This window comes from Lonchura striata, chromosome Z (genome assembly GCF_046129695.1).
Source record: "Lonchura striata isolate bLonStr1 chromosome Z, bLonStr1.mat, whole genome shotgun sequence".
NCBI lineage: Eukaryota > Metazoa > Chordata > Aves > Passeriformes > Estrildidae > Lonchura > Lonchura striata.
In genome coordinates this window covers 17,564,017-17,589,680 of record NC_134642.1, presented here as the reverse complement: position 1 = coordinate 17,589,680, position 25,664 = coordinate 17,564,017, and the positions used below count along the sequence as shown (strand labels likewise).

The window sequence follows — 25,664 nt, the reverse complement described above, 5'->3', positions numbered from 1 at the left end:
CGAACACCTACTAGGACAGCAATGCTTCCCTCCCTTAGCTCAAATCCTTTCTAAAGAGACATAAGAAACCCCTATATTGTCTCCTCAAGCTTTTTCCTATTCAATTTGCACTATGTGCCTACAATATTAGAAATCAAAGTCTTACAGTGAATGCCTGTTGTCAAAACCCTGATTACAATACATACAAATACTCTGACATTATAAAACACAGAATACACAGTCAGAAACCCATTGCAAATGGGATAAATAACCTTACAAGGAACTAACTTCTTGAAATGAAGAGCAGCAATGTGTAGTAACTCTCATAAAATACTTTCAAGTATGAATGATTCTGGTGGCATGCTTTCTAATCAGGATATATGGAAAACAGATATCTGACACATCAGCTCTTTGATTACTTCAGCATTGCCTAATAACCTATATGAGGTAAAAATTTTGAATGAGTAAACAAACTAATCACTGATACTAGGAACTGGAAAACAAAATTACATTGCTAGGTGAGGTGGTCCAAGTAGTCACTCAGACTAACTATAAAAAAGGTTTGTGACTGAGATAAGGTCAGAAAAAAATACATGGTACCCTTAGAAACAGACGGTCCTAACATTCTACTTAGCAGACAATAAAGCTTTCATTATTCCTCTTCCTCTTCTGAAATTCTAAACACTCTAACATAAACAAAAGGATGTAAGCATTATAAAAAATCTAGTCCATAGCTCCCATAACTTCGTCATGTGTCTAGCCATCAACTTCATGTCTTCCAGAAGGAATCACTCTCCTTACTTAACAAATATTAAATACAAAAAGGTAAGAGGAAAGGGCAAATGCAGATATAACGGGGCATTTTAGGCATGTCTTTATGGTGCCACTCTGCTACTGAAACATCCTGTTTCTGATTTGGAAGTGATTCTTAAGTAACCTGTGGTGGAGATCACTTACAGTTATCTCAGCTAACTTTAGGACCTCAGCATGTGTTGGATTCCTCACAAGTCCTTTAAATCAGGATTCAACTTTCTTATGTTCAAGACAGGTTAATTTCTTTTGTATTTGAAGGCCGTTGCTGGGAGCAGAACAAAGAAATGTATGATAGTTTTGTATGAAACCTGATAGCACATCCTTGACTTCAAAGTGTTTAATGGCTCCTTGTGATACCCACAAATGCAAATGTGAAACAGAAATACAGGGAACAAAGTCTAAGGGGAGGAAGATACATGTACAAAAACAAGAACATACCTTCAAACTGTTGAAACCAGGGAAGACTTGCATTTGAAAATTGAAAGCAGAAGATGGACTGTCATGTAGAAGTTACATAGCCACAACGGGATGCCAAGAAATTTGATACTGCCTGAAGGTCAGCATTGGTAAAACTGGTATTTTAGCTCTCTTGCTCACTGGTGAAATTAGGGCTCTCAAACAAGTAAAAATCTGTGGAGTCACAATTCTTGATAAGCGCAATCTGAAACTGAGTTCTTTTCCTCTCAATGGCCCTAGGTTTTCTCTCTGCAGAAGTATGTAGGCCTTATAACTATTTTACCAATTTAGTAAAATACTAGACACATAGTTGGGGTGTGCCATGGTGGTAGAAGAGGTGGGAGAAGACTTCAACAGAAACAACTCACCAGTGTTGTAATTACAAGATCACAGAGGAATATGTAGTACCTCCTATCTGCAGCAGTCACAGCTGGCAGGAGAGCTCTGTTTAGTCAAAAGGTAGTTAACCCTTTGAGATTACTGTAATTAATTCTTGCCCAGAAAGAGGAATTTCCCTTAACTATAGTCTTTGCAAAAAGAGCTCTCTCATTTTTTCCTTGAACATTCACTGTAACTACACTATTTAAACAAGAAACGGAAAGAGGAACAAATGAACACTGAACCCCTCTGAGGAGGAACACTTTTATGAAATCTAAAACTGCATATTAAAGCATTTAGGTTGTACAGGACTTGTGACATGTAAATCTAGCAGCACTACTGCTAAAGCCAGCTTTCTCACTTAAGAAAAAGACAAGTCTTGCTTCACTTCTTAAGAAAAACTGCTATAGGAGAATATACTCATCTAGGGGGTAGAGCAGACCAATCCAATGCATTACAGATGACCTATCCCTCAACTGTATTCTTTGTGGTGTTTTTTTTTTTTAAACTGGAAGGACATAACAGACAGAAAAGCATCAGTTATGATTTGAGAAGTTGTGCACTTGTGCCCACCTCTGACACATAGTTCTCCCAACGCATTAAAGTAATTTTGATGGTTTTACTGGCACCAGGCTTATATCTTTCATTTTTAATTTTTACTCTATTTCAGATAATGGAGAGTGTTTTTGTGTCACGTAAGAACACCTGTTGTAGGAAAGATGGAATTGAAACTATGTCACCATGAGATCCACCATCTATCAGAGATAGGAAGGAGAAAAGCTTCTCCAGAACAACACTGCAAGGACACACTAGAAAATGCCAAGTACAGCTGGCAGCAAAATGCTTAAACCAAACCTGAAAAACAAAACACCCACGCACAGGTAACTGTGCAGGGTATAGTACTCACAGTAAGATATGAAGCCTGAAGAACAGGAGTGAGGAGATAAATTAATATTTTTCTGTAGCAGAGAACAAGTGTGTGTCAAAGCACACCATGATCTTCCTACTTATCCACATCAAGCAAAGACATGGCAGAATACAAGTGCTGCCTGTAGACATCAGAGGTAAACACTAATGTATGAAAACAAAGTGGTAGAAGCACAAATGTAGTTACAATAGGAATATGCATGTTGGATAATGCTAAAAGAAAAAAAGTGAAATCCCCCAAAAAAGTTGTATCAGGAATATCCATCAAGAACTTTCACTCATAAATGTACAAGTTGCACTTCCAATAATTTTTCTTTCCAAAAGCTCTAACTTCCCATATCTTAAGACTGATCAGCTTAACTGTGACCATCTTGCCACATTATGCTTCTGTGACTTACTTAATTTTGTTGGCTAAGTGTATTGAGCTGCTATACATAACCACCTTGTAGGAGTAAAAAGACTGTCTTCAATTGCTGAAAGGGAAGTACACATAAATACAGGTCAATCTTTTAGTTTAGTAAGACTATACCAAAGAAAAATCAGAACTGTTGTGAAACTATTGTTGTCCACTTCTATACTTCCAACTCATAAAAAAATAACAATGTCTAAAAAAAAGCCCACCATAATTTCACAGCAACAGTTATAAACACTTTCTCAGAAATGTTTACCCATGGCTAACTTTAATATCATCCGATTTTACATTACTGTAGATATATGTAAGACAGGTCTTTGAAATTGCACCAAAGACATTAATTGCAAGGAAAAATATTTTCATTTTGATCATAATAGTTGACTATGTAATTTTCAAATTTTTAGTTCTCTAACACTTTAAATAAAACGTTTAGTCGCAGATATGGAATCCAAACTTAGCATAGTCAAAAAAGTGAATTAGGTTGTATCTATTTTGTTTGTACAACAAACAAAAAGTGCTCTCTGTAACTCAGATGCAGAATTATGTACTAAAATATGTAGAGTAGAAATACCTACTGTAAAAAATAATTGTGGAAATCTACATTTAGTTAATATTTAATATACTTTGCATTCTTCTACCCCAATCTTGCATTTCACAGACTACAGTATTGTCACAAATCTCAGTATCAAAAATTTTAAAAACTCAATTTATTAAAACATTTATTTGTTTGGAAGCTTAACTAACTGCTTTAACACCTTATTGCCAAAAGAAATTCAGAACAATTTGCCAAGCAAATGAAGCGGTGCAAAGCCTGCCCATAAATACAAAATCCTTTCAAACTCAAGGTTTCCCACCCACACACTGCAGACTCTAGAATTTGTTATAACTAGAGAAGGGACAAAAAAAAAACCAACAAATTAACTTGAAAAAACTCTACCCTTAATGCGCTCTTCTCCAGTTCAGGATCAGTTTCAAGCTCTCAGTCACAAAGTTCTCAATAATAAATCTCTACTGTAAGTGCAGATTTGAAATTTTGTACACAATTACTCTATTTGGAATAAAATAAATCCAAATTAAGTAACAAAAATTTGCTTCAATGGGAGTTCATCTTCAGCTCTATTTAGAGGAATCCCATATACACAGGAAATAATTTAAAAAAAAAATTTAAAAAACCTTACTTGAAATAAACAACCGTAAAAACTTGGTTATATGGTTTCTTTTTCTTATGTAGAAAGGATGTATATTCTTATATAGAAAGGATATTCTTTTAAGGAGAAGATATTAACATTTCACAAATATTTATGCATTAAAAACATCACTACTGCCAATGGATTTACTATATCCAAACGAAAAGTGTTATAAATTTTTTAGTATTTTTTTTCTTGGTTGCAATATTGAACTTGCTTTCTTTGATTCCAAACTTCTTCAAGAAATTCTCGGTTTATACAAACCAAATAACAATACGTGATGTCCTCAAATTAGTATCAGGAGCACTTACTCATCGTACTTGATATGATAAATAGCTTCTTCATCAGTGTCCATACAGTCTGAATAAGATGTGGAAGGTGTACTGTCCAAATTATTTACATTTTCTCTAGAATGATCTTGATTTAAGTTTCCATTAGTCCTTTTGTAAGTGTTACCACTCTTCCCTTGAGCTTTACCATTCTTATGTCCCTTTGTTGCTCGGGTAACATTTTCTACATGAGCTTCAAACCAGGCTCCAATGCTGATATCACGGGCATCCACCAACTCATTTATCTAAAAGGAAAATTCAATAATGAGTTTATGCTTATTTTGTAAAATACCAATTAAGAAAAAATAAATCAGACAACTTACTATGCTGCTGCTTAACTTTATCAGTAAAATAACCAACTATTACAACTAGTTGCAAGCTCATAAATCACAGTTGCAAGTTCATAAAGTCATAAATACTTTTATTTGCACTTCCAGTATTTTATTATTCTTCCTTCATTAAAATCTCATATAATTTATATATAATTTTAAAAAGAAATGCTAACTTTTTTTCTCTTCAAATCTGAAAATTTGTTTATTCTCTTCTACTGTCTTTTCCTCTTGTTTCATCCACTGTCCTTAATGGCTATGATAAGCACATACAGTATTAAAATACTAACTCAAAACCAAATGTTTTACAGACCTTCCTGAGCCTCCAACTTGGAATTATTATTTAACTTTCTACCCTTCTGTTCTGCAAGATTTTTTTAATCATTAAAGATTTAAGGATAAATAGGAAAAAAATCTAAATAGGTTGCCACCAGAGTCAGACAGAATGTTATAACTGTAAGAAATGGAATTCATCTCAGAATTTCTCCCTTTTGTACTCAGTATTACTACTGCTACTGAACAACGAAACCATTTTACTATTCTAAATCTTGTTGAATTTTCTCAAGTCTTCAGATAATAAACAGATGTTCCTTTAATAATAATGAGAACACTGAAAGAAAACATTTAAATACCACTTCAACCGTATACCAACTATAAAAAATTATTACAACAGAATTACTGCAGATTAAAAATCTTTAATTATCAATATGAGACACATTTATGCATATACATAAATACACATATGGTTTAAGCTACAGTCTTTGTCAGGTACCAACATTGTGCCAGACAGATACTTACACACTCCAAAGGCTAATTTCTAAGATATGAATAATCTTATATTTTCACAGGAGCAAAACCCAGTAAGTTTTATATTTAGAGTGAAGCAATCCTTCAGTATCTGAAAGCACAACTGATAGCACTTTGAGCTAACACATTTATCCCATTAAAGGAATACTTCCTGGTCTACTCTTGCTACTCCTCTTCCTCAGATAACTTCACAAACCTAATGTTTTGTTCTTCTGCATATGTAAAATACCAACATATATTTTTATTTTTACTTTCTTAGAATCTACAGTATTCAAAGTACAGCTTATTAGTAGCATTTCAGCCACATGATAAACAAATCAGAAAAGGACAGCCTTATTATAAATCAATCAATTTTAAATATACACGGTGAATTCTGACACTTCTAAAAGGAACCTTCATGAAGGCATACCTATGTAATCTTACATGTTTAAACAAGTTGCAGCTCAGAGTGGTGCTTTACTTCCTCTTCTCCAAAATACAGCTGAATGAGATACACACTATTAACAATTCCCCATCTGCTGCTACTCCATGCAACCAGTTATACAAGTGCTAGAGAAGCCATGTTAGCAAAGTTAAAATCCATCATATCCAGATCCAGAGCAACAAAAAATGGAAAAATAATAATAAAACAATACATCAATGTAAACTCCCTTAATCATTCCTTTATAATACATGCACATGTAATTAGATGTGAATAATTACAAAACATACTTCCCACACTTGTAGAGAGTAAGAGCAAATAATTATTACCACAGACTACTGAGGAGCATAATAATACAATTATTTTGTGTGAGTGGAGTTTGGTTTAAGAACTGTTTTATTAGCAGCTATTTGTGAACAGTTTTAAACAAACACTGATTTTAATTACAGATTCCATTTGTGTGATTTTTATTCCAAGCTAGTGTTCTTGGCTAAAATGTTTTTACTGCAGTCAGTGTTTTTTGAAAGAAAAATTGACCATATGAGAATCAGAAAATGAAATACATGCTTCTGAAAGAGATTGTTTTTTTCTAAATCATTCCTGCATGCCCAAGTCACTGTTACTGTAACTGCTCTCTTGCAACTCATCCTGTTATTCCTCTTTTTGGCCATTACTTAGCCAAGGTGGTGTTGTTCACTCATGTCAAGTCCACCTTGGGATGGTCTCCCTATTCTTAGACCAGATACTAACTAACAATTCTTAGTAACAAAGAACAAGAGCTGCGCACATAAATCCATCCACTACTAGTCCTCAGAGCCCACAGAACTGTATCAGATTTCAGGTACAACTGGGCTATAAAACAAGCTAAAAGATTCTGATTTATATAATATACAATGACCACACAGAGAAACTCTGTTTAAATCACCATTTTAACCATCAAATAATAATGTATATTAACTTTGATTTCCAATACCAACTCTACCATTATTTTTTTATAGTTTTTTGAATTGGAGGTTCCATACCAACTAACTTTCCTTCTGGCCGCTGAAGACAAAGAGATAGAACACAGAGATTTGGACTATCCACAGCATGGAGTAAGTAACAGGTATCTTGCTGAGTCTAGCCCTGAATGAAGATCCAACAAGACACAGGACTGCTCAGACAGAGTAAGCTATAACAAAACATTTCTTCAAGTAGGTGAACTACACCTTATTGTTTGACAATGAAATGCAAAAATCACTAAACATATCCACCCATTTAGCCACCTAATAACCTAGAGCCTAGTTTATTAGGCTCTAGGCCTTTTTCACTTGTATTAAATAAGTTTTCAACCTCTGAACTACAATACCAGGGAAAATATATGCTTCAATGTTTTCAAATACTGTAATTAAAAATCCTTTGTATCCATTCATACCATTATCTATAAATAGCAAGCAGTGAAATGACTCTTTCCTTAATTTTCTCTAGACACATTTCAAACACATTGTTGACTGAAAAAATAATCACAATAATGAAGGAGAAAGTGTTAGCTCTTTGGAATGAGACATCACAAAAATTTCAGCTGACTTGACAAAATAGGTTTCCTTGAGTATGCTTGCTGATCTCACCCTTCTCTGTTACAGTTTTTGATTTAATCCTGAACAAAGCAGCTAAGAGACTACTTGATATTTAACACATTGAAATGTAACAGTCTTGAAAAAGAAACATTTTAGTACTCTTCCTCAGATCAGTTATCTGCTCAGTTCTCTCATCTCCCCATCCTTTCTCGTATTACCTTTTACACTCCTTGATTAATTGTAAAGCTTAAGAACTGAAGAACTGAAGCTCTTTCCATTGTAACAAATGCATACAAAAGATTGAGTTTCCACATTTAAGCTACTGATTTTGTGACTCCCCGATTCCTCAGAGAACGAACAAAAGTCTAACTGAAATTACCTTGTATACGTGTGGCAGCCTCTGTTGCATTAAGGCTACAAAAATTTGGCAGCCTCTGTTGCATTAAGGCTACAAAAATTTGGCAGCCTCTGTTGCATTAAGGCTACAGAAATGAACCCCCTGGTGTTCCAGCTGGATTTCAGAGATCAGAGAGCTGGGTACCACTGGGCTTGACTTCTGGTTAATTCAGCACTAAGTCTAGTTGTGTTCACTAACATCCACAATCCAGATTCACCAATAGTGCAGTTCATTGAAGCTAGAGGAGGAGGGTTCAGGATTGCCAGTGAGCAATGCACTAACCACAGAGCATTAATATGTGTCATGACAGAAAGTAAAAGTAACAGATATCTGTTAGCACTCATATATATTAATAAATGTTCATATATATATGCAAAAATACATATTCAGCTACAATAATATTCCCAAACATTAATAAATATTCATGTGTGTGTGAAAATTATTCCTGGGTCTGCTCCAGTGCAACTGGGAGGTGCAAAGCCCACCTAAATGCGCCTCTTCAGGGAAGGAGATACTATTAGCCTATACCAAGCAGAGGTGTTTTTCCCCTCTGCCTTTTGTCCCAAAAATACCCCTTCTTTATTATAATTTTTGGTCCTACCCAAAAGGAGTAATTTCATATTACAGATGGGGTTGTGGTGACTGTGGTCTTACATAGACATGTTCCTTCTTCATCTGCATTCCTAAGTGTGTGAAAATTACCATGCAAATTGGACTGGTTCTAATGAAGCACTGAAACATTAGTATTAAAACAATTATTTGGAAAGCCTAAAGAAAAAAGAAGTGTAAAAACTACACTTTTAACACTGAAACACATTTTTTATTAGCTTCTTTTGCCCACAAGAATTTGTTTCATAGCTACTCTTTTCAAGAACCTGTTTTGAAGAATAAAGTGTGTCAGAGCTTGAGAATTCTCCTGAAAAGTGAGATTCATCCAAGGGACATGCTCATGACTCTCCAAGAGTCAGTTTCAATTATGTGAATTTCATTTAAGCCAAAGCGGGGAATTAAATCATAATAGAAAGCAATGCGGATGCACTCTGAAACAATAAAACCATACCTTTCTAAAAATAAAATTAAATCCACAGGAGTGAAATTTGTACATACCTTGTACAATCCAATGCCTGGATCAATGAGAAACGAGCGAGATGATGTAGATGGCTGACTGGGTGATCCACTGCTTGTTTTTTTGACTTTGTTCTTGCAGTTGGAAACAGTACAGGGATTGACTTCTCCATCCTGATCTGCCACAGATGCAGTGGTAGGAACTTCAGAATCAGAACGTATCAAAAGCTGAACTATGTCATTTAGTCCAACATTGTAGTCAAATAAAGTGTGTCCATCTTCAAGCTGTCAAAAGAAATGTGTACTTGTAAAACTCTACCTTAAGGTACCTAAGCAGTTTTTAAATCTTTTTATAGACAATAATTGTGCAGACCAGAAGTGGAAAGCCATATCTTACTGATAAATAAAAACCTATGCCTTGAGCATAGAAAAACACAAACTCCTCCAGCTAACTACAACCATAATTTCATTGATTAAACATCATTGGAAGGCTTAAAACTAGGAACAGACATTTCTACAGACTGATGTCATCTACCTAAAATTAAGCTAAGAAAAACACTAATACAAGAAGTACTGCCGCTTTGTTCAGTTAATACCCATAATGACCTAGACCATCTTTGAAGCAAAGATTTGATTCACCTGAAAGTAAAATGCATTGCTTTAAAATAAAAAAATTAGTATTAGCTACACTTTACTTCACACTGCAGTGGGAGAAAAGCATGCATGACTGAAAAACATGCATGACTAAAAAACTGATGTCTTTCCAAACTATTCTAGCAACAAAAAAGTTATCTACTCCTTTTCCTAAGAACAGATGTTGTTTTCAATACTAATTGATGTTTCATATTTTTTTTCAAACAGAACAGCTTTCATTACCTTGTGAGAAGTATCCATACAAGAAAAAGAGGGGAAGAAGGAACAAAAAAAGAAAAAAAAAGGAGCACCTCTCCAGTTTCTAGTAATAGTTTTCTCTAACATTCAAACAATCTCAGGATAGACTAAACTGGAATCCACAATTTATCTCCATCCCCACTGCTTTTTCTAAATAACTCTAAACGGCACACGACTGTGATGAACAGAAACTGACAGTCAATCAATGAAACAGTTCTTCTATGAACTTAAAATCTTACAAAAAAAATTAACTCTCCTCACTGCTGATAACTACTGTATGCACACCTGGGACCTGTAAACAGGAGTATTCATAGTTTGAGTTGAAGCTGACACAGCTGTAAGATCAACAGCTACAGGAAAGAATCTTACTTAGCTGCCCATTTTCAAACCAGTTCAACACACAGCACACAAAACCATACTGAATATTTTCATGCTGTAACTATTAAAGAAATGCAAGTCTTAAAACAGAAATCCCCAGTAGCTGTGATTATCCAGGTGACTACCAACACCACCTCATACTCCTGGGCCTTCTTCATACTGAGAAGTAAGGTGCTTAAGTAACCTCTTCCATCCCACCATGTCATTACTTCCTACACTTTTGACAACTCTTTTACAAAGGGCATAGAAGTGCTCTTGTAGTCCTACTACAATCCAAGATTTGTGGGCTTTTCACACCACAAGCACTGTTAGTAATTTTAAAGCATTATTCTTATACCCAAAGTACAAATAAACCCAAAACAAAGACAAATAATGATACTGCAAAAACATATTGGAGGAGATATCCACATTGCTGCTGCTTTTGATCATTACTCCAGGCCACATTTAAGATTAAGACCCTCCCAAATGATATTTTTTTTTTTTGTTGCAAAATGGTTCAAAAGTTCAGCAGTATATCTGCAAAAGATATCAATTCTGAAATAGTGAATAAATTAGATGTTATAACAGACACATGATTTCTCCATTTTCCTGTTCCAACTGGACTGTACAGCCTATGGCAGAGATTACACTTTAGTTCCTAGAATCCTGTGGTATAATGAAATCTTCTGAAACCTAATGTACTGGAGAAAAAATTATAACTTTGCTCCTGGTAGACCAGAAGTATTTAAGCAACATGTCTTTGCTCCTGCTCTCTCAGGACAGGTCCTGTGCAGACAGACATAAAAATATTTTGAGATAGTGCAGTTTAAAATTTAAAGTTAAAGTTAATTCAGTGAAGATGTAAATCTGAAAACTCTGAATCATCTACAATAGCTAGGTAAATGTCTTGTGTCTAATTCACAATCTATTCTTCAGTTATGACTGCATATTAAGTTATGTAATCCACAAGTCCTCCCTATTAGCATGAAAGGTAATAAAAACCAATTTAAAAAAATGAGGGGAAGAAAATGAATCTGTCCAGGAATAGTTACAAAGACATAACAAGGCTAGGCCCTGAGGAACAAGCTGCCTTCCATAACAACATGCACACACATACACACACACACCATCATGCCTAGACTACCTATTCCTTCACAACAGTAAGACAAGTCTCCTCTTCAAAGGCATTCAAAACCTACCTGGACTCATTCCTACTGACCTATTTGAAGTTTCCCTGCCTTGGAGGGTGTGGGTTGGACTAGATGACCTCCAGAGGTCCCTTCCAACCCTAAATACCCTGTCATTTGGTCAAGTCACCTTTGATGAATATGAACTAAATGGTCAGCCAAATAAACTCATGACTGCAAAGTCGTCTTATTTACAGAATAAATGTAAAAAAATTAGACTATTAAATGGTTGAGAAAGTGGTTGGATCGTGGCATCCAGAGGGTAGTAGTCAAAATCCAAATCTTATTAATTAATCTTCCTTAATGATGCAGACAATGGAACTGAGTGCACACTCAGCAAGTTTGCAGATGACATCAAGCTGAGTGGTGCTGTTAACACACCTGAAGGATGGGATATCCAGAGGGAACTGGACAGGCTCGAGAAGTGGGTCCATGGGAATCTCAAAAGGTTTAATAAGGTCAAGTGTAAGGTGCTGCACCTGGGTCAGAGCAATTCCCTGATACCACAGGCTTGGGATGAAGAGATCAGAGCAGCCCTGCTGAGAAGGACTTGGGGTACTGGTCGATGAGAGGCTGGAACTGACCCAGCCATGGGCACTCACAGCCCAAAAAGCCAAACATGTCCTGGGCTGCATCCAGAGCAGCACAGGCAGCAGGGCCAGAGAGGGGATTCTGTCCCTCTGCTCTGTATTAGTGAGAGCCCACCTGAAGCCCTGCATCCAGCTCTGGGGTCCCAGCAGAGGAAGGAAGAACTGTCGGAGTGAGCCCAGAGGAGGCCAAAACCACGACTGGTGGGACGGAGATGGAGCATCTCTCCTACAAGGAAATTGAGATTTTTCAGCCTGCAGAATAGAAGGCTTAAGGGCCACCAAATTGCAAACTTTCAGTTCCCAAAGGGAGCCTACAAGTTGAAGATGAATCTTTAATAAGGGCATGTAGTAACAGAAAATGAGTCAATGGCTTCAAACCTGAAAGAGGACTGGTTCAAATTACATATTAGGAAGAAATTCTTTACAGAGGGGGGTGAGACACTGAAACAGGTTTCCTGGAAAAGCTGTGGATGCCCCATTCCTGGAAGTGTTTAGGGAGAGACTGGATGGGGCTCTAAGCAGTCTGGTCTGTGAAAGGTGTGCCTGCCCATGGCAGAGCATTTGGAACAGGATGATCTTCACAGTCCATATGAACCCAAACAATTCTATGATTCTATAATCTGCCAAAGTGATTGTGGTTTGTGTTTTCCCCTCTGTTTTTATCACTTGTACTCTCTGCAGGAATATTTTATGACACCAGATTATTCTATGACTAGTGAGGTCACACTTAAGTCTCAAAGCACAGTAACAGACATAAGATTACTATAAGCACACTTCACATATCTCCTAATGTCATAGGGAAAGAGCTCCTGTATGAGCAAGAAGTATGCTCCTAAGTATGAGGAACTGTATGAATTTAGACCAAGTTGATACACTGCAACAGTGCCTGCTTCTAGAAACAGAGTACCACAAAAACTCAACCAGCTTTTTGACTTGCAAGAATCAATCAGCTGCTTTTTGACTTGCAAGAACTGTGCCTAGCTATTACTTCATCACTGACAACTGAAATCCTTGAAGTAACAAAGTTGGAAAACAGTGTTTAAAGAAATCCATTTCACACAGGAGAGCAGATGGTTTTTCTGGTAGTTTTATAACAGTTTTTCTTGAATTACAATAGACAATTTTATCCCATTCTTCTGTATAAAGACACTAAGAAGATTCCCTAAAAGTATGTTTGCCTAGATGTTAGCACCTTAAAAGAAAAGAAACAAACATTACAAAAGAAGCATTTAAGGTCACTTGTCAATCACAACCTTATATATGCAAATGAGAAACAAAAGTAATCACACAAATATCAAATAATCTCCTTCAACTCAGCTATGATTTGTTAATAGGTGATTAGAACATGTCCTAGAGCAAAAATAACAGGCAATTTCATTTGTGAGATTTTACTAGCTCTTCTGATCCTACTGCTGTAAGAAAAAGATTCTTTTTTTTTCCTTAGCAGTAGATTTCATTTTCAGTTTCAATTCCTCTTAAAACTGGCATGCTTCAAAAGCTTTTAAGACTTCATTAACATGTTCTGAATAAAAGGACACCAAAAAGCAACTAGCTTTATGGCATCTAACACTCCATTCACTATTCTAAATACATGTACGTTGATAAACAGATTACATCTTCCAAATGTATTTTCATTATGTGTTAGAGACACTATAAATTTCAAAACAGTCCTAGAGAAGGTTTTTATAAATATTTAAAGGTAACACAGCATTGTGCTTACACTGCTACACAAGACCAGCCACAGAAATGCAATACTGTTATTGATACCTACCTACTACTACTGTTAGAAGAACTGTCCTGAAACATCAAGCTACAAATTGCGTTAAAAGCATGTAGAAGCTGCACTTACATGAACATGAATAATCATGCAGAGTGTGATACAATACTGCATAACTTGGGTAAAAAAAAATTGCCTGATAAATAATTTACCAATTACTGTCACACTAACTACAAGTCCCAGCAAAAAGACAACTCATTATGGCTTCTACAGCAGGTACAGAGACCTCCCAAGAAAGCACATAGTAATTCTTATATCTTAATGTGTGACCCAGGAGCAGGGTGACCTTAATCCAGCCATTCCACTTGACAATCAAGATCTTTAGTCACTTATGAAAGAGTGCTTTTGTTGCTATTGGACACAAATGAATACAGAGAAGCTTGGTGAGTTTAAGAGAGAAAAGAACTAATTCTATTTCTAACTTCTAAATATATAGAATTCTAAAAGTGACAGTGGATTGGAGGATGAAATTGCCATTTCTCCAACTACACTGGTCAAACTAATAGTCTATCAATTCTCTCCTCCCACAAAGAATGCAAAACAATCATTATTTGCATGGACAGTGCATGAAAATTCTAGTAGAAATATGTAAACCTTATCAGAGGGTTAACGATATTTTATGAGAACTTTGCAACTTTCAAAAGAACTTCAAAATAAAATGTAACACTTTTAAAAATCAGGGCAACATGCCTTTAAGCATCATCTGAGGTCTTCTTTTCCAAGAAATGCACCTGCATCTAGCAATACAGATGAAATAAGCTATAATGAATGTAGATGAGTGCTTTAATTAACAAAGTAGAATGAAAAAATAGGTGACATCAATCTTATTCTGCACAAGCATTACATGGCAAATTTAACAGGAAATGTGTAAGAGGAAAGATCTTCAAGCTCAAGTTCAGTAAACAAACTTGGTTAGGAGTTTGTCAGAAGTTATCCAGAGGGTATTAGTCTGAAGCAATCAAGAATCTGTAACTTCCTGCTGGGTACTTACTGCAAGCAAGCAAAGTGGACTTCCAGAACTTCATGTATTTTCCATCTGAGATTGATGTACAAACCTAACTTTTCTTGCCTAAAGTAGGCTGTTGGAACTAAATTCCACAGAAACTTTTAAACATACCTCTAACCAGCACCTGGTAACAGAAAACTCAAAATCAGCTTTTCAGCATGTTAACAGAGAATTTTGGGCAATGTGACTGGCTCAGGACAAAAACAATTTAATAGCCTTTACTACCCAACACTGGACCCTTAGTTTATGGACTTCAGCCATTCTCAGAGTGTGCTCAGTTTGGTTACATTTTCAAAGCTGAAAGAGAACATGACCAGTATTTTTGATTTCACCTGGAAAAACCGTACCTCCACCTCGAATCTAGTCAAAAGAATGCTTAAGGACTCTGGTATCTTTAAACACATGTATTAACCACATTCTCAGTAGTAGGCAAATGGTCAAGGTTTTTACAGTAACTGTGCAGTGACACTGTTTCACATGGAAGTACAGTTGTGTCAGTACAAGAGAAACAAAAGCAAAACAAAGGGGGAATCTAGTAGCCAACCACCTGAGAAAGTTACTGTCTTTGGAGATTCAATATAGGCTGAATTAAGTGTACAGAAACTCCAAGAGATGCACTTCCTCCTCAAGCAACTGTAGTTTTAACAATATTTGTTACAAGTTCCATACAGTCTGCTCTGTCAAAAAATATTTTGTGTGGTGATCATTCTACTAAAACATCCCACATTCTTCTGTCACATGGGCCAGTTCTGATGCCATCAGTGAAGTGTTTTAGACATGTATCAGTAACTGTTGAAAGCCCAAGGTATTTCCAGCCCTGAATAATGCAACTCCTCAAACAATCCATTATATCAGGAGGAAAAGAAAGCAAACATCTTTAAGCAGAGACTGTACATCTACAAGATCTACAGGCGCCTTCTCACATGGCTACAGCAGACCAGTTCTGAAGAGCTTCACTATACTTTCTCCACATTTAACTGAGGTTTTTACATATATACTCTGCAAGACATACACATTCTGTTCATACTGGCTTTACTCTGGTACTCCTGCAAGTTTTCTCCTAAATCTCCCCTCCTTATTTTTAAGAAATTCTAATACAAACCAAATAGCTACACCTACTAATCTTACACAAAATCTAACTACAATATGGATTTACTTTTCTATATAGGAAATAACTTCAATTGTGCTTGAAAAGATATACCAAAGAAACCATGGGTCACCCTCAGAACTAAAAAAAAATCCCAGGTTAGACTTACTAGTGCTTTTTGTCTTGATTTGGACTTCATGGCTTGCTGTTAAAAAATAAAAGCAAATGACAGATAAGTCCCTCATTTCAAGAAAGAGAGTTTACTAATCAATTAAAAATGTATTTTTTAAAAAATCATAGCTTTGCCTTTCCTCTCTTTTAGAGAAACACATGAGTAGGTGAATTATGTGAAAAACCAAGTTCTCTAACAGGTTCTAGATCCGTACTTCTCCAAAAGAGAATACAGACAGACCACAACACTTCATAACACAATAACCTAAGGAATTACTAGTGTCTGGAGAATATGGTCCAAATTAGACTCAGCTCTGTCACGTTTTTGCACAAGACTCACATTTCAAAGCAGCCTACAAGAATGCTGATGCCACCAAAAATCCCAACATGGCCAGACAAACTAGCCTTTATATCAGAGAACATGCTCTTTTGACTGCATATGTGTGTTACACAACAGCTAAGGACCTGCCCTGGATACAAGAAATAAGGCAGTCGGAACATTGGATAGTATCAAATTACTTACTATCAACTAACCATATATTAAGTAGGTATCATAGTCTCAGAGAGATTCCCACAGTCTCAACAGAAAGCATACAGCGAAAATAATTCCTAGGTAAGAATATGGAAGCTTTCATAATCTATAAAAAGCTTTTCTACAACTGCAGTTTCAACTAAAAGAGTTTGATCATACCACAGGGTAAATATGCTGTGTTTGTTCAACTCTCCCCACAAAGAGGAAGTTTGACATGATATAAAAAGCCACACAACACAGAAACAAATTACAGAATCTTGTTGCTGATATGGTCTGCAATTACACATCAATCTTGGTATAAACACGATGATAAATGTACATTAGTCATCTTCATACTCAATCAACAAGACTAGCTTTCTCTGAGAAGACATTGACACTTTTACTGAAGCTCCGTACCTAAAATTAAGAATAAAAGCTTACATTCTCCAATAAACAAGAGGGTTTTCTACAAAACTATTTGCATGAGTATACTCTATTTGCAGAGTGTATAGGTGGTACCAACATATATTACCTTTTGGTCTGAAATAAATACAATCCAAAATAGATTCCAGTGTACAAGATTAGTACCAAAACAAAAACAGCTGAAAGTCAAGAGCTGCAAGGCTTCTTTATCAGAAAATCACAGTGAAGGCAGCTACTTTCAGTCTCAATTAATTATTTCAGGGAGTTCAAGTCTGCACCTCTTCTAAGTTAAACCTTTTAAAAAGCAGTTTATGTTTTTCCTTTGTTACTGAGGTACAGAAAAAAAAAAGTTAATTTATATATGGTAGTTTCTTCTTGGATAAAATTCTAAGTCCCATTAAAGGAACATTTGGTCATTAACTTCTGGCTGGAAGTTAGAGCAGCAAGGTTTCTCTCCTTTTCCCATTCTAAGGAGCCTTCCAATTAAGTAAATGGAAGTTCATGCTGTCTTCTGGATGCTCTTTGATGTTATTTGATACTGCCATTAAATTTTTTTTTTAAAAAGCAAGCATGTCAAAATATATAGCTGCATAAAGACTCTCAGGCATGGAAAGAATCATCCATCCCTGCACTGATTAGATGAGAAGGGTCAAGTACCTCCTGTATGATGGTATGGGCTTCTATAGCAAAGGCAACTGAAGTTCAGCAACAGTGGTGCCAGCGAGAGCAAATGGCTATCTGCAGCTTGTGAGGACACCTGTAATGAAGAACTGGTTAATATCTCTTCCATAATCAACAACAAAAATCTAAAAACCACATAAAAAAACACCAATAACCAACTACATCTTTACATAATTTTACAGTTAAAGCATTAAGTGCAGAGATCAGCTTTTAAAGAATAGAATCCTCTCATAACTATCTGTATTATCGATATCAACATTTGATTCCATATTATCATGGAAAATCATTATAATTAGTTGTCAGTGCAAGCCTTGCATTCTGCATCTAAGGGTTTGTGGAGTTCTTGATAATTCAAAAAAATATTCCTTTTCTAAGAGCTTACAGATTAATTTTAAAAAGTACATGTACTGAACTATCCTAAATAAATTACATGAATGTGTGACTCAAGTGTGCAGTGTGACTCTTGGGGATGTCCTGTGCAGGATGAAGAGTTGGATTCGATGATACCTGTGCATCCCTTTCAATCAGCGTATTTGTGATTCTGGGAATAAATATATGCCATAAAATACAGCCCTAAAATTGGCTGTAATTTCTTAGAGTTACATAATGCTTTTTCAGGTTCCTAATACTTACATAATATATAAAAGCCAGTATAAAGGATTCCATTTTCACCTATGTTTCTTTGCTTTGCCTTCAGTTTGTTTAGGTACTTTAGATAATAAAGTCAATCAGATCCAAGAATAGTAAATTGCATTAGTAGCTTTACAGTAAAAATTTAACAAAAATATTATTTCAGTAAACTTCTGCAGTTGTATAATAAAGGCCTACCCAACCTACTATCAGGTAAGTTTTGAGTATACACCATGAATTCAATATGTCGGGAATTTTGGCATGCAGTCTGATCGCATCTGACCTGAAGACTCCAGATGACTCTCCTCACACTACAGAGCTACTTGTTACCAGCTTCATCAAAGAATGGCAATTACTTCCCTTCTAAGGTTTCTTCAAACTGTTTCTCTAAAATAAAAAACTTAACTGCTCCAGCTGAAGATTTCTCACCCCAGATTTCTGCCTGAAGCAGATGGGGTTTGGATAGCTTCAGCTGAAAATATTTAAAATTTTCCAAGCAAAATAAAGCTGGGAAGAGTCTGTGCTAAGAAACTCAATTGTTCTATGAATAGGCTTAGCACTCCCATTCCTGAGGGAAAGACTTCAGAAGTATTGCTTTTCTGGCTTTCGGGAAATTCACCCAAGTCGTAAGTATTAAGGACTTAAACATACTGTATACAAACTTGAAGTCTGGAAGCTTGAACTCACATGAGATTCCACCCACTATTCATGTGCCAGCCCAGGTTACCCAGAAGCTAGAGGTTTCATATAATAAAGGCATGCCCTATTGCCAGATTTTTAACTGTGTTTTACTGAAGCTACTTTACCACAAGCATGTTCTCATGCAAAGCTAAAGCTCTTCCACTCCTCTTACCCCTCTATTGTTTCAGTTAAATTTTACAGAAACAAAACCCAAATACTTGGACATTACAATGTGGGTTTGAGAAACTAAACACTCAACTTGCATGGCTAAGTAATACAATGCATACTACCATACTTTGTGCACAAAAGCAGAGCTTAGTTTCTTCTAGTGAAGTAGGCCTGATTTGCAGCTATTTTTACCTCAAGTAAATAAACAGCTTCAATATTCTCACCTCCCCCTGCTGACTTCAGTCTCCCATAAAACAGCTTAGGAGTGGTTTCCTCACCAACAAGATTAATGACTTCAAAAGTCATTTCAGTCACAGACTCCTACATATATTGGCAAAGAAGTGTTTGGATTCAAATGGTTTTTTTCCCCTACTTTGGTGAGCACTATGGAAAAGATACTGAGATAATGGGTTTTTTTAACTGTAGTCATCTAAAAATTTTCACTGAATTCAAATTCCAACAGGTTGGGATGGGATGATGAGAGAAGCCAACAAAAGACATTAGTTCTTATCTTCCACAAACAGTAGATATTGCTGAAATACAAGAGTGTGCATGTTTAGTTATATGCAAAACATAAGTAGGTATTAATACTCTTACAGTAAGTATTACAGAAAACCTCAAGCTCTCTGGTGTGTTTTCAAATTTAAACTTACTGCTCTATTTTTCCAGTATTGTAACTGAAAGAAACTAGAAATCCCACCATGACTGTAACTTGGCTCTACAGAAAATCTGCCCTAATAGGCCAAAATGCAAAGGATAGCTCCTTCACTTTCATGCATAAATTGAGAATTTCTATTCTCAAGAACAGCTTCACATGCTTTCCAAATAGGAGAAAGAATATGCTACTGGAAATCAGATTGTCGTCTTGCTTTTTCTGAATTTCTCTAAGAATGAGTTTATTCAAAGTTAACACATAACACAGAAAAATATTAGATGTGAATAGTCTGTAGTGGAGCAAGGTCAAAATACATTTTATTCCAGCATAAGGAAATATTTGTGGCCATATAGGAAAATCCTTCCAAATAATGATCCACCATTTTCATGGGGGAAAGCAAGAGACATCACTGCAGGTTTCTATGTTCAGTAGACTTCTCTGGCTAACTGCAGAGTTAAAAAACTTTGTCTGAAAGTTCCACCTCAATCTAGAATATGCCTTGACTTCTGTGGCTAGTAAGATCATTCAGCTCGGCAGAAATGTGGAGCACACAGAGCACAGGATGTCCTGTACATGTTTCAGAGTAATGCTACCTTGTCACATGTGAATGGTAGGTCCTTCTGGCAGTAAGAGATGCCAACCTATTCAACAAAGCAGTGCTATTCCTGGCATTTACAAGAAAAAAAAACCCAACCCAACAGTAATAGAAAGTACTACATTAATGACAACACCAGGTTTCTTCCAGTGGTTCCAGGGTATTTTAACCCTTAAAAACAGACATGAGAAGTACTGACCACTTAAGTTCTTTCATTTGTCTTTGAAGATCAGACAACAGCAAACTACAGTAAAGCACATTAACTACATTACTGAACACAGAGACTCCTAAAAAACTGCGAAATTATGGCTCCAGCTTAAAATCTTAGTTGAAATTGTTCTCCACTGCAAGCTAAGAACATGATGCAGTTGAAATTTAGCCCATAAACAATGACTCACTTAGGTTTCTACATCCTTATAACCTCATATACCTCCCATTTTTAGGAGGATATTACTTAGCTAGGCTTCTCATCACTTGCAACAACCAAGGATTTCTAGAAGTTCCCATATAGAGTACAGTAAGCAGCATTCAGTAGCAGAGTCATGGTTCTACTAGCAGACTGTGCAGATTTAACTATACAGAGCACTAACCAGATAAAACAAGAAAAGGATTTCACCTAGATAATTTTTACAACACATATATCAATCTTCAGGGGGCTTTTCAGTTTTCACCTAAATATACTCCTTTCTGTTCATCGCACATTTAACTAAAGTGACCTTTTTTATTTTTAATATTAAAATAAATATTATGTTATTTTATCACAGCCCTAAGAGAAGTTATTTAGCTTCATGTTATCAACATCAACTTGTGCAAGAGCAACCCTTCTGATTTTTTTCTTATGAGCACCATGGAAACAGAAAAGCAACCCATAATCAAGAAAGAAACTTGAGAATTAATCATGGTAATTACAAGAAAATTAACGTTTATGGGGAGTGAACACTATAAAAACCCAATCCCCTAACTCTTCACTAACATGATCCCAACTGTGTCCTAAACTGGATATGCTAAGAACCAAACTCACACATGCTGCTCATGTAGGCAACTTCAGCTATAATATTTCACTATCCCGTTTTCTCAGGCAAGACATCTGTTAACTAAAATGTTCACACTAATTGGTCTCAGCACTGTCAGATTACAAGGAAAGCACAACTCATTACAGGCTCATCTTCTCTGCTTCTCAGATAGAGAAATTTGGGTTAAAAACCTTGGGTTTGCCCCACGTAAACATCTATACCCAAAGAATTGTGCTAGCATAGAACAAAGCTAAGCACGATACACGACTCCAAGATTCATGGTTCCTTGATTTGGCCCCCTCAGAAAAACACATATTTGTACATAATGCTCCTTAAAGACCAGCCCTCACAAGTGCTCACTGTCACTAATCTGTAGAACACAAAAAACTAGTCATTTGCTACTGGTTGGAAATCTAGGCTTAGAATCTAGCCATTAATGCTTGTCTCCTGGTTAAGAGATAAATTTCTATTTTTTAAGTTTTCTCTACATGTCTGTAAAGATACACACTATATCTCGTTTGAGGCAGCAATCTCACTGTTGTGCATTATTCAGCTTAGGTGAACGCTTCAACACTGCTGTAAGAAGATGCATCTTCGGAGTCACTCTCCCTGAAATGTACCACACATTAGGCGCCTTCCGCCTACTTCACTTTCACTACCCGAGCACTGAGTAGTTTACCCAACGCAGCTTCAAAGGTTACACCCAGCAGCGAAGTTACACCTGAGGCGACCCATTCGGAATAAAACCTTTGCATCCCCCCAGGGGAGGGGAGGTACCACCTCGCAGAACACTTCCAGCCAGTCACCCCTGCCATAGCGGCTTCCCGCGGTGGGACGAAGCGCCTCGCTGGACCACCAGCAGTCGCCCTTTCGCAGGCGGGACACGCCGGGACTCACAAGCCGAGGACACCGCGGCACCGCAACTTGTGCCCGCGCCGCCGCCTCTCCAGGCCCCGCCACGTGCGGACCCGGGCGGGTTTTCCCTGGAAACCGCTCGCGGTCGGCCCGCTTCCCGCCCTGGCCGGCCGGGATGCGGCGGAGGAGAGCGGGGAAGCTCCCTCCGTGCCCCCGCATCCCTCCGGCCACTGTCACTCGGGCAGGATGAAGGCGGGAGCCGAGGGAGGAGCCTCCCGCCGCTCAGGTGGGAAAACAAACACACAAAGGGGTCTCGCCAGGAGCCGGCGAGGGGTTTTACTCCCTGGGGTTTTTACTCCATCGGGGAAAACGGGGGTCCTGGAGCATCCCTCAGGGCGGGCTCCCGCTGCCCTTGCTCCCAGAGCCGGGAGTAAACAAAAGCGGGAGCTCACAGAACAGCACATGGGTGGAGACTGAGCCTGAGCCGCACAAAGAGCCGGGCCGGGATTAGGGGAGACCCCCGGGGGTCCGCCTGCACGGCGGAGCTCCCGCCTCACCTGCTTGCCGCGGTAGAAGAGCCGCTGGCGGTCGGGGCTCACGCGGAAGGTCTCCTCGATCTTCTCCCGCAGGCACTCGATCTTGGTGAGGCGGCTCAGGTCGTCGATGGTCTGGGTCTCCGTGCCGTCGATGGTGCGGACCTGGATCCACATGGTGCGCGCCCTGCCGCCCGCTCGGCCGGCCGCGGCGAAGGATGGGCAGGGGGTGGGAACGGGCTCCGCTCCGCGGGCGAGCACCCACGGAGGTGATGGGAGGTGCCGGCGAGGGGTCCGGACCCTGGCCCGCTCTTTGTCAGGCCCCACGGGGCAGGAATTTCAAACCCCGCGGAGCGGGGGCGACCCTCCCGCCCGCAATCCGGGCGGCCCGTACCGCTCGGCGGGGTGCGGGAGAAGGAAGGGGAGCCGAGCGGTTCCCCACGGCGCTCCCCGATCCCGCCGAGGCAGGGCCGGTCCCGGCGGGCGGGCGGCGGGCAAGGCTACGGGGATGCGCCGGAAGCCATCGCCCGGCCCGGGCACTGTTTACCGGGGAGCGCCGCCGCGCTCACATGGAGGTCACGGCGCCAACGCCGATCTCGCGAGAGCGCCCGGCCGCGGCCGCGCCGACAGCACGGCGGGGGCGGGGGGAGCGAGGCGGGCGCGCGGCACCGCCACGCCCCCTCCCCCGCGCGCCCCGGGCCCGCCCGCGCCGCCCCGCGCGCCGTGCCCGGCCGGCGCGAGGCCCGCGGCGGGAGGGGCGGGCGCGCGGCCGGCGGCGTCGCCATGGCGGCGCGCGGGCTGTGGGGCGCAGCGCCCGGCACCCCGAGCGAGCGCGACCAGCGCCTCCCAGGACACCACTAGGACATCACATGCCAGCGTAACCCTACACTGACACGGCAACCCTACCCCGAAGGAAGATGCAAGTGCCGGGCGAGACTAGAGAAGGCAAGAAGAAGCTTCGTTTACGCCCCGAATCTGGTGTGCGTTTGGCTCTCTGTATTTTTCTGTAGTGGGTAATTCTGCAAATTGCCACCAGGAAAATCTGGAGTTACGTAGCTGTTGTGGGCTAGCCCTGTTGGGCAGCTGGGGCCACGCATTCCTTTGGTCACTCTGTCACAGGAAGGTGGAGAACAAAGAAGGAAGGTTGAAAGTGATAAAATGGACATCTAAATAGCAATAGTCTAATTAAAATTGTTAAAAATTAGTTATAACCAAAAGCTCTGAGCACAAAGCAAAATGATGAAGTATTTCAGTACATAAAATTGACAGGCACCTGGAATTTATCGATTTCTACAAAACCAGAGCTTTGTCAAGTTTAAAGGTTGTTTAAGAAGACAAACACCTTATCTCCTAATGCCCTGCTCTTTCTCCTTATCCCAGCTTTCACTGCTGAGTGACATGAAGCGGTCTGGAATGTCACCAGCCTTCCCCACTAGTTCCCTTCCTGGTGAACTCCTCCAGCCTACTCACCCACAGTGTTGTCCCAAATACAGGTTTTTCTGTCTTTTGTGTAAGAAGCTAACCCATAAGAGTTATTTGTTTATTTCATATTTGTACAGAGGTGAACTCACAAAATCAGCTACAGTCAGGCTGAGAATTTACACTTTCATAACACAGAAGTACAATCATACCTAATGTCTAATTACATGCCTATTTAATAGCCATTGAACTCAAAGAAAGGAAATTTAGGTTAGATATATAGTAGAATTTTTTTACTGTGGGGATGATGAGACAGAAATACAGGTTGCCCGAGAAGTTGTGGATACTTCATCCCTGGAAGTGTTCAAAGCCAGTTTGGATGGGGCATTGAGGAACTTGGGCTAGTGGAGGTGCCCTTGCCCATCGCAGGGAGACTGAAACTAGATGGTTTTTAAAGTCCCTTGCAAACCAAACCATTTTATGATTCTATGATCTTTTGCCCATTTTTGTGATTCTATGATCTTTTGCCCATTGTATTTTAAATGTATTGTTTGTGTTCAGTGAGGGTCTTTAGCTGAAGGTGGGTAGTCTAAACTTTAGAGGTGTAGTTTCATGCAATAATGGACTAAGTTAATCTAAAGGACACGGGTCTAACTGATTTGGCTAACTCAAGTAAAATTTATTATACTGTCAGACAGTTTACTACTTATCTGTTCTTCTCAGTTATTCACTCTGCAAAATTTTTTCTTTAAATCATTCATCATTTATGATTCTCCCTTTGAGATCTAAATTTCTCAATGTGAATATGAGACCATTTGAGCCTCATTTGTTTAATCAAAAAACATCTCCTCTTGTTTTCTCTCAAATTCCAAGGGATTTCCCCACATCAGCAAATCCAACTGTGTCTTTTCTCTTGTAGTTATGGTAGGACCCCTCTTACTGTTCTTTGTGTTAATGACAGATACTAACCATCATCATTATTGGCTATGTTCTAGAAAGTACATTTTTACACGCTTCCATATTTATATGCATACACTTAAGACATAACGAGCTATTGCTTATAGTACCACTAGTGAAAGGATAAATAACACAATTGTTTCAGCTATCCTTTATTTGGTAAGCATGCTTTTTACCATATTACATGTGAGTTGCTTAAGGAGTGTAGTAACTCATCGCCACCCCTGCTCCGGTATCAAAAAGGGCACTGCATTCAGGTCTGCAGGCTAAAAAGAACTGCTTCCAGGTCACAGTTCAGATCCATCTGGTGTATCTCTCTCCTTGGTCTAGACAGTTCCTTTTTAAATTCTTCACCAAAATCAGCTTTGATGGCATAAATGCATGGGTTGCCTGTGACATTTGCCAAGATGTAAAAACAAGA

The 25,664-nt window shown here is 38.6% G+C and overlaps 1 protein-coding gene across 3 annotated transcripts in view; it reads right to left on the bottom strand.

The window, feature by feature from the left end:
* Positions 1-23,309, bottom strand: part of UHRF2 (ubiquitin like with PHD and ring finger domains 2) — a 76,113-nt gene extending 52,804 nt beyond the window's left edge. The window contains exons 1-3 of one of the 3 annotated variants that reach the window (XM_021531691.3): positions 22,892-23,309; positions 9,099-9,341; positions 4,464-4,726 (exon numbers count right to left, since the gene is read on the bottom strand). In XM_021531691.3, coding sequence (XP_021387366.1) covers positions 4,464-4,726; positions 9,099-9,341; positions 22,892-23,044 — 659 coding nt within the window. In that variant the 5' untranslated portion in view covers positions 23,045-23,309. The remainder of the gene's footprint in view (positions 1-4,463; positions 4,727-9,098; positions 9,342-22,891) is intronic. The other 2 variants (XM_021531690.3, XM_021531689.3) reach the window with 2 other exon arrangements.
* Between the last annotated feature and the right edge of the window lie 2,355 nt (positions 23,310-25,664).